Source organism: Spermophilus citellus (assembly GCF_964194105.1).
Source record: "Spermophilus citellus genome assembly, chromosome: 3".
Classification (NCBI taxonomy): domain Eukaryota; kingdom Metazoa; phylum Chordata; class Mammalia; order Rodentia; family Sciuridae; genus Spermophilus; species Spermophilus citellus.
This window is the reverse complement of record NC_138184.1, coordinates 177,634,432-177,644,752: the sequence shown is the minus strand read 5'-3', so window position 1 is coordinate 177,644,752 and position 10,321 is coordinate 177,634,432. Positions and strand designations below refer to the sequence as shown.

The window sequence follows — 10,321 nt, the reverse complement described above, 5'->3', positions numbered from 1 at the left end:
ATGTCCTAGCAGGACTGTCGCAAAGAAAATCACAAAATAAATGTATTCAGGGCTCAAATTCTCTTTTGACCTATATGTATGTATATGAGTGCATTTGGCTTTTGGTAGCACAGGAGAAAGAGAGAGGGAAAAAACTCTGAAAATGTGTGACTGGTTTCTTTTGCCCTGGGGGAGAGGGGAAAGGAGCTGGCCAAGCAAAATGTTTAATTTTAAGTTAATAATTTGTCATAAAAACCTTGCACTGTGGGGGCTGTAGCTCAGTGGCAGAATGCTTGCCTAGCACTGGGTTCAATCCTTAGCACCACATAAAATAAACAAATATAATAGAGACGTGCTGTCAAGAAAGAAAGAGCCAGGCACAGTGGCACATACCTATAATCCAGCAGCTCGGGAGGCTGAGGCAGGAGAATTGTTGAGTTCAAAGCCAGCCTCAACAACTTAGCGAGGCCCTAAGGAACTCAGTGAGACCCTGACTCTAAATAAAATACGAAATATGGCTAGGGATGTGGCTCAGTGTTCCAGTGGCCTTGAGTTCAATCTCTGGTACCAAAAAAAAAAAGAAGAAGGAAGAAAGAAAGGAAACACTTATAATCTTAAAAAACAAAACAAAAACTTTGCATTATTACATGAGGGAAATTTTCAAAGATTTCACCATCCAAAGACTGTGAGAATGAAATGCTCTTTTTTTCCCTACCTAATTTGAAAAAGAGAAACCATTTCTTTACCCTAAAAACACTTGGGGTACCTAGCAAAAGTGTTTTCCAATACAAGCTATTCCTTAAATAACCCCAGGGAACAGCACACGCCAAGCCAGGCAGGAGCCCTTTTCTGGTCCTAACTCATGAGGCCAAGGGATTCTGGGAGAGATTCTAGACTTTCCTGCATCCTATTAAATTGGCTCTAACATGGATAAGTCGTGTTTGCCCCTCAATGACTTTTGCTAGGTTTGATGTAAAGCTCATTGAGATAAGATATTCAAAGGGCTTATTATTTTTATTTCTTGTTTTTCAGTGCTTGGGATAGACCCCCAGGGCCTCACACATGCTAGGCAATGCTCTACCACTGAGCTACAGAACAATTTTGAAGGGATGGTAAGAAAGTCTGGAAGATTGAGTAGAACACTACTTGGGCGACTTCAAAAGAGAAATGGGAACAGCCCAAAGCAGTGAGTTGGCTATTCCCAGAATCAGTGTGAGCAGGAGAAAAAAAGGTTTTACAGCACTAGTGTGCTGACTGTTTAACAATGGGCTCTCTAGAATAAAATATGTTTGCATGTCATTGATAAAAAGGATGTGTGAGGCTGAGGCAAGAGGATCAATCACAAGCTTGAGGCCTGCCTCAGCAACTTAGCAAGACCCTGTCTCAAAATAAGAAAGGAGTAGGGGTGTAGCTCAGTGGTAGAGTGCCCCTGGGTTCAATACCCACTAACAAAAATAAATAAATACATACATACATACTCAATAGAGAAAATTTGAAAATGCAGAAAATTTTTAAAAATTAAAAAACCAACCACTGCACAAAAAATTAAACACAGAAATACCATACGCAATGTTCTTTATTGTAATTATAGAATAATAATACACTCAATTATTTGGAATTACTTTTGTTGATTATATATGTGCCAACTCTTGTATCCGTAGGGAACCTGTGGCTGCAATTCAACCATGACTTAACATAGACTACAGATAAATTTTGTTTTACTATTGGATTCTGCACCCACCCAAGTCTCATTAAATGGACATGAGTTGTTAATCAGCTGTAGGACATGTGGAATGGTCTGAGTTAAATCGCCTTCTGACAGAAGCTTCCAACCCATCGATAGGCTCAGAACCAGGAGTACCATCCAGATGGATTCAGCTACTATCCTGAGAAATGTGAGCCTACAGGGTCCTTGCTAACATTGGGAGGTTTCTCCTTTCACTGGTGAGGAAGGCCACTTTGGGCCTTCAGAAGCATACTGCTGGGGCCAAAGCACTCTGCCTCACAGAGCTGTTCTTCACTTTATTTGTGTTGCCTACCTCTGAAGTAACACAAGCCTGCTCTGTTTCCCAGACCCCTGCTGCCAACACCCTGCTGTGGTGTCCTTGGGCTAGACCAGAGTGCCCTTAAAAGTATCTTATTAGAAAAGTGTATATTGTCTGGGGTTATGGCTCAGTGGTACAGTACTTGCCTTGTATGCATGGGGCACTGGGTTTGATCCTTAGCACCACATAAATAAATAAAATAAAGGTATTTAAAAAACAAATAAATATATTGTGTCCACCTAAAACTAAAAAATAAATATTAAAAAAAAAAGAAAGGTGCATCTTAATCCCATCCTCTTGTAAATAGCATAGGAAGATAGGGTCTTCCACACTAAGGACCAGAATATAAAGGTAACATGTTTCCTGCAGGGGCATCTAAAGGGAAAGCTTTATCAAAAACATGACTTGTGAGTCTTTTCAACTATAAAGTACATGCAGACAATGGAGTGTAAGACCCAGGGGAGAGGAAAAAGAAAAAAGAGAAGGAAGAGTTGGGAAGACAGGCTAAGAGAGGGACACTTGAGTCAGTTTCTTACCGCTGTTTCCTGCATTCAGCCTCCACCATCCAGCCCTGTGCATAAGGGCTGGGAGTCTCTTGGTGGCAAAGGGACAGGAAGGGGACTTCTAGCCACCAAGGCAGATTAAACAACACGTGAGGGAGTTGCTGGTGGATTAAGGCCCAGACAATAGTGCAGGAGAGAAGAGAAAATGGTACAGGAGAGTGAGAGAACTGACATTTTTTATGTATCTAATATAAAATGAATGAGACTGAGCAAGAAAGAAAACAGAAAGAGAAAATACATAAAATAAGGACAGGTTGGGGAGCAATCACTGCAACAGATGAGTGGGGACATCATTTACCTTTATTATCTTCAATAACCAATCACTAAGGACCATGTGCCAGGCCCTGGAGCTGAACTACAGGGAGAAAATTCTTACCATCAAGGGGTTCACAGTCTCCCTAGGAAGGCAAGACCTAGAGATATGACAAAATCATACCAAAGTTGAAGTACAGCCATATGCCACAGTAGACTACACTGTCAAGCGAGAGGAAGCCAACCGGTAAGTATGCCAGCAACTTAGAGGGATCACAATGCCCTAGGATGCTTGAGGTCCCCAGGGAAGAGCTGGGCCTTAAGCCTGAACGTGAATGATGGATGGCATTTGAGTAGAGAGGAGAGGCAAAGAAATTGTCAAGACTGGCATAGACGAGGCATAGCAGAAAGGATATAGATCTACATTCAAGGTACTGTGACCGGCAATTTGTTATTATTATTCACTTTTTATTGGCCTTCACTGTATCATCTCAGGAGATGACTCCATTGTCCTTCTAAGCCCAGCTAAGCCTTAGAACAGACAGTCTTTAGAGAGTTCAGCAGTATTACATGAACTACTACTATGGGTAAATCAATGTTGAGTGTTGCAGGGTATATAGCAAAGCATAAAATATAGATCCTGCCCTCAAACACAGAAAGGACTTTCCTTCTATCAATTGTTCAGTGAAAGAGACTCTGGGGCAGCTTTGCAGCAGTACAGGCTCATTTCTGATAAAAAGGCAATGGACTCTGGGCACATCCTCTGTTTGGGGGTGGTCCAATAAGTCTTTTAGTAACTCAGCAGTTTTCTTCTCAGAATTGGTTCCAGGCTGTCCCCAACAATCTTCTTATTGTACTCCTTCATGAATAGAGAAGCTTGTCTGCAGCCAATTACCAGTTCAGAATCAGAAGCCAATGTAACCACACACTACACCTATGTCACCCCATGTTTGGGCTGCTGAATAACACCCCATTTAACAAGGGATCTCAGACTTTACAAACAATTCTGGAAAGAAAAGGTAGCAAGACAAGAAAAGAATCAAAACAAGGCAACACATGTAGGCAACTTCCAAATTGGTCAACTTTGGGCAAAAGGAAATTTGGAAATCTCTATTTGGCCTGAGAGAAATCTCATCCTGGCCCTTAAAGTACCAGTTAGAAGTGAGTTGAAAATCAGAGTTGAGCATCACCAGAGCCAAAATGAAATACAAACTTTGTCTCAGCACCCCAAAGTCCAACAATATGGCCATCTCCATGAAGAAGCAGTTTTTGGAGAAGTTACAGGGACTTTCAAAGTTGTCTGGGAAGAGTTGCTCTTTAGATGACAGAACTGGCAGGTGATGTCAATCATTGTACAAACAGTGGGATATTAAGCAGAGAACTGGCTACTTAGGTTAGCTGGAGAGCTGAAACTGGGAGTCACGTCAGTGAGTACTGACTCCCTGCCTCTTCAGGCAATGGAAGGCCAAATGTATAATAAAAAGAGGATCTCCGGAGCCTTCAAAGTTTTTGACTCTGAATTACTTCTCTCTCCGTCCATCCTGCCCTCCATCCTTTCTTTTCTTTTTTATGCAGTACTACAGGGGACTGGGGGATTGAACTCAAGGGTACTCTACCACTGAGAGAGATCCCCAGCCTTTTTTATTTTGAGACAGGGTCTAAGTTGCCAGGTTGGCCTTGAACTAATTACAATTCTCCTGCCTCAGTCTCCCAATATCTGGGATTACACTTCTTTTCAAGACAAAATAATACCAAAGTTGAAGTATAGCCATATACCACATAATGATGGACTGCACATACAATAGTAGTACCATAAGACCATATCATTGAGGGCTGGGGTTGGGGCTCAGTGGTAGAGTGTTCACCTAGAATGTGTGAGGTACTGGGTTCACTCCTCAGTACCACATAAAAATAAATAAAACAAAGGCCTTATGTCTACAACTAAAAAAAAAAAAAAAAAGACTACATTATCTAGTAACATTATGGCCATCTTAGTCTGTTGAGTACACTCTGTGATGTTTGCATAATGATAAAATTGACTAACTAAGCAGGTCTTGGAATGTGCCCCAGTTTTTCAGTGACACCTGACTGTATTTCAAAGAAACAATCACATGCTCTAACTTTGTAACAGAGGACACCACAATTCTCATTCTACAACAGTTGAAGCACATTCCTTGCCCCAGGCCCAACTCCAAAAGAAGAAATTGTACAATCCGGAATAAAGCAGACTCCTCAAAAACTACCAACTAATCAAGGTTGGGGAAGGAGGACAAGGCAAAGAAATAGCTGCACACTATCTTAAGATTCTTTATTTGGAAGTCTTATCTCTGAGCCAAGCTACTGTGTAATTAAGCAGGGAAATACCACCAAAACTTGATCCTTTTGACTGATGGCCTTAATCTTCAAAATGAACAAAAATGTTTACTGTTATTAGTAACCAAGTAGTCTATAACTCAACCTACATGTTAATTCAGAAAACCCCATTCCTAGGCTGGGGCCATAGGCAGTGGCAGAGCACTTGCCTATAGCATGTGTGATGCACTGGGTTTGATCCTCAGCACCACATAAAAATAAATAAATAAAATAAAGGCATTGTGTCCATCTACAATTAAAAAAAAAAAATGAAAACCCCATTTCCTGAAACTTCAGGCTCCGAAGTGAAGTAGAAGTGAATTCAAACTCAAGGGGTCAATGGCTAACCAAAGAATCCATGGGAAGGTGTCTCAAAGGAGGACACCATATATGAAGCCCAGTTGTTGAGAAACCAGACGATTTATCCTCATATCTCTCTTGAAAGAATTGTGCAATAATAACTTTCCAAGCAACTGACTGATGCTCTAACACACTGAGTTGCTAAAGCTGTTAGAAAAAATATCTGGATCTAACAAAATCTGGCAATGTTACCTGAAAGAACGCCATGTTTTATCTATTCTAAATGTTAAGATATATTATATTTAAATGTTAGGGATATTTGTACAGTGGGGAGAAAGTATCTAGCAAACAGAGTTACTGAAAAGAGATCAAATGATAGGCAGGTTGTGGCTACTTTCATAGCCTTAATAAAAAGTACCTTACTTCTTCCCACATCTAGGACAGGTATGTTGACAGGCTACTGCAAAAATGTTCAAATCTCCCCCAGTCACAATGTCTAAAGGTAACCCTGGAGATAGCACCTGTCCTTCTAATTTCTCCAAAAGGTCTAAATATTTTTCAAGGCCTTTTTTCATCTATCTCTAAATGAACCAAATGAATTTAGAGTATTCATTATTTTCCCAAGATACTGCCTTGAAACAGCCCTATCCCTAGCTCAGCAATGGTTCTGTGAAAGCATCATTTATGGCACTGGATTGGACTAGGGAATCAAAAACTCTGGCCTATGTTCCCAACTTTTTCTCTTCTCTTGTGAGTATCATTTCTTTCTTATTTTTTTTTTCAATTAATAAACACTTCTTGATACCTAATAAATGCCAGGGTCAGGACTAGGTGCTGTTTCTGTAGGTGCTGTCTCTCTAGAAGCAAATAAGATAAACTTTCTCTCACAAAGTTAATATTCTAATTTGGGGGGGGAAAGTTTTCCAGTTAGAGGGAACACAGACACAAAGGCTCTGAGGTGGCTGAGTCAAGAGAACTGAAGGCAGGCCTGTGTGGCCAAAAAATAAACAGAAAGGAGAATAAACAAAGATAAGGTAGGAGAGGGGATAGAGCTGTATTGCCTGTTATCACTCTAATCAAAGTAAGATGAGAAACTACAGCAGAGTTTTAAACAGGGGCTAAGCCACTTCAAAGACCAGAGTTAATGAGGACTGAGTATATGCAAAACACTGGGCAGAGAAGAATGTCAGATAATCTCTAGAAAAAAGGCCTCAGGCACCAGGGCAAGAAAAGAGACATATCTTCAGGTCATCATGGGGCCAAATATCAATGATCTGACCAGTCTTTACCATCTCCTTTAGCATAACTCTGGCAAGGCAGTCCCCAGACAGTATCCTAGACATACCACATCTATATCTGGACTAGATGGACTCACACACCTGACAGCTATGTTAAAAAAAAAATTCTTCCTCATGCCGAGCCAAAATCTGATTTCCTGTGGCTTTCACTCATCTGCTTCTATATACCCTTCTTGGTTTTCCTCATTCTATCATCCCCCAGGAATTTTCTTCTCAGGCAGCCAATATACTTTCCTTTATCAACTCATCCATTGTCTTTTTTGACTTTTTACTATGGAAAACTTCAAAATGTTCATACAAGCAGAAAGAATAGTGTAACAAATCTCCATTTACCCATGACCAGCTTCAACAACAATTAACTCATGACCATTTCTGCTTCCATGTGGCATTCTGGTTTCTTTCACCTACTTGGTCATTACATTTGTCCTGCATGTGTGAACTGGCCAGCTCAGAGTACTAGCAGCTCCTTCACCTGAGACCTTACATGTTGACTATTAAGACAGCCCAATGGTCCCTTTGCACATGTCAGGGCCAGACTGCTGCTTTCTAACATGAATTCAATTGACTCCCACCCTCTCACCAGAAGTTATGTAATGGGATTTTAGACCCCAGCTCAATTTGTCTCCAGTGATTTTCATCTTTCAGACTCAGCCCACTACTCATGCCATCAGGATCCTTGTGGACCTTGACTCTAATATTTCAGCCCCCAGCCCCTACCCTTTCTTTAGAAAAGAGAGAGAAGGAATATGAATATTATAAGATGAAATAGAGGGCTGGGGATGTGGCTCAAGCAGTAGCATGCTCGCCTGGCATGCGAGGGGCCGCTGTGTTTGATCCTCAGCACCACATAAAATAAAGATGTTGTGTCTACCGAAAACTGAAAAATAAATATTAAAAAATTCCCTCACTCTCTTCTCTCTCTTAAAAAAAAATGAAATAGAGGGGCTGGAGTTGTAGCTCAGTGGTAGAGCGCTCACCTCACACGTGTGAGGCACTGGGTTCGATTCTCAGCACCATATAAAAATAAGTAAATAAAATAAAGGTCCATCAACAACTAGAAAAAAAAATTTAAGAATGAAGGAAGAATTTAGAGCAGCAAAGGATCAGAGAGAATAGTTAAACCCTTATTCTACAGGTGAAGAAACTAAGACCTCCAAAGAATCCACAGGATGATGGTACTTAGCCTTAGAGGGACCTGGGCTTCATGTTCACTGTTTTTTCTACCACAGCTACTAGCTCTGAGTCCCCAGCAAAAGCTTCATGACAGAAATGCAGGTCATCACTGGCCAGGCGAGTGTCTCTAGCCACAGCAAACTGATCTCTAATCAGCTATCAGCCATTACCCTTTCATAATAGTAGACACTTAGCAGGTGCTGCTCTGTGCCTGGCCCATTGCCCTCAACTGCTTTCCAATTCAAGTGTCTCCACCTTGCATCGATTACATCAACAATTTTATTTTTTCTGCTTTTACTTAGTCAACCCCTGCAGCATACAGTTCCATAGAGCTGAACTAGTTAGGAATGTCAAAAATGTTAATAAATAATAAAGGATTTAATATTAGAAATGAGACATAATCTGTTATTCAAAGAATCACACAATATTTCATTTAGAGGATGTTAACAAATTATACATTTTAAAAACTCAGTGCTCCAGAATGCTTTTTTACAATTGATTCCATTTGAGAAACAGAATAAAAATGGACAATAATAGACAATTTCACATAATAATCTGGCTAATATTGCAAGAACCATCATGATGTTTTTCAGATATTTCTTTGTGGCTAACTAGCCACATACTGGAGGATGAACCAAAGTTCAGATGTGCACAGTCCAGCAAGCCTCCTAACAGAGTGGGTGCTCTCAGGGATCTTCTTTCCCTCAGTGAAAGACATGGGCATGGGCCTAGGGTTAAGAGCTTTACCAGAAAGTACATGCCTGACTTCTTACCCAGTCTGCTAGCAGCATCAACTGTCAAACCATTTGCTCCTCTTTGCAAGAGGTGCTCCTGTAGAAGGTCCCAATAATTTCCGCTTATACTGTTCGACCAACTGGTTGAAGTGGACTTCTGTCTTATTTTCCTTAGCTTTTTTCCTAGGTACCTACAAAGTAAAGGAAAGAAGACATAAGATAATCAGTTTCAAACACTAAATATTACCTTACCTTTAAGTCAACGAAGAGAGAAAATAAGCTATAGAGATCACACCCCTTCAAGAAGAGATAGACCTTCAGAGAGAGACCCTTAAAGAGAAAAGCTCAAAAGCAATCATCCATTGGTCCATCCATCAGAGCAACAGCACATGGGAGCAGAGCTTGCTGAAAGTCTTGGAGCCTCTCCCATTCTAGCTCCCATTCACTCACTTTAACCTCAACACAGTCCAGAGTATGGACATTCTTGCTTGCTCCAGTCCTCACCAAGAATACCACTTGGGCTGGAGTTGTGGCTCAGTGGTAAAGTGCTTGCCTTGTATGTGTGAGGCACTGGGTTTGATTCTCAACACCACATATAAATAAATAGGTAAAATAAAGATCCATCAACAACTAAAAAAAAAAATATTTTTTAAAAAAAGAATATACCACTTAAGGGATTTCAGAAATAGATCTCTAATATCATGTGATATAGCCAGAAATTTCCCAGAAACAGATTTCTTAGGTAGGATGGGAAATTAATGCTTCCTTTAACCTTAAAAGAAATGGAATAGGGAAGGTAGAAAAAAATTTGACCTCAAATGTTCAAGAACACAGGATGAGTATTTTCTACTAAAAGGAACTAAGGCTCCTTAGAAAAATGGCCAATGCCAGGATTAGGAAAAAGCATATAAGACAGATACGGTCATGTCAGAAGGACTCAGAAGCCAATCTGAAGGGGCTTCTTTTGGCCTATGACAGGACGAGCATGATAACAGCACTGGACTGAAACACATCAAATATATGGAAACCAAGAATTCCAAAATACTAAAAAAATCTTATTGGTTGCCATAGGAAGTTGGTAGGGCAACAGCTTATTACTCTGCAAACCAATACCAGAGAAAATTAAAAAGTGAGCATTTACCCTGCCTTTCTCATACAAACGGTATTTGGTGGTAACCCCCAAATTTTTTTGCCTACAATTTGCAATGCAAAAGGGTTGAATGAACTATAAAATCACTTTTCTGCAACCCATAATGAAATAATGGGTCTAAATAGCATTCAGCAATGATTGCTAAAACCATAGATAAAAGGTTGGTGGGAGGGCTGGGAATGTGACTCAAGTGGTAGTGCACTCGCCTAGCATGCGTGAGGCACTGGGTTCGATTCTCAGCACCACATAAATGTAAAATAAAGATATTGTGTCCACCTAAAAAAACTAAAAAAATAAATATTAAAAAAAAAAGGTTGGTGGGAAACTTTCTAAATCGAGGTAGATAATTTTTACATCTACTGACCAATATCCACATCACTAAAAAGGGGCAACCAAGTATGATGTCTGTGATGCAAGGAAGCATATAGCACCACCCATGAAATACACTTGTCAAGAAAACTGAACTTGAGCTCTT

The 10,321-nt window shown here is 40.3% G+C and overlaps 1 protein-coding gene across 1 annotated transcript in view; it reads right to left on the bottom strand.

Moving 5' to 3' along the window:
• Positions 1-1,593: 1,593 nt before the first annotated feature.
• RBM28 (RNA binding motif protein 28) overlaps positions 1,594-10,321 on the bottom strand; it is a 38,451-nt gene continuing 29,723 nt past the window's right edge. Inside the window, exon 19 of the mRNA XM_081285030.1 lies at positions 1,594-8,887. Coding sequence (XP_081141156.1) covers positions 8,753-8,887 — 135 coding nt within the window. The 3' untranslated portion in view covers positions 1,594-8,752. The remainder of the gene's footprint in view (positions 8,888-10,321) is intronic.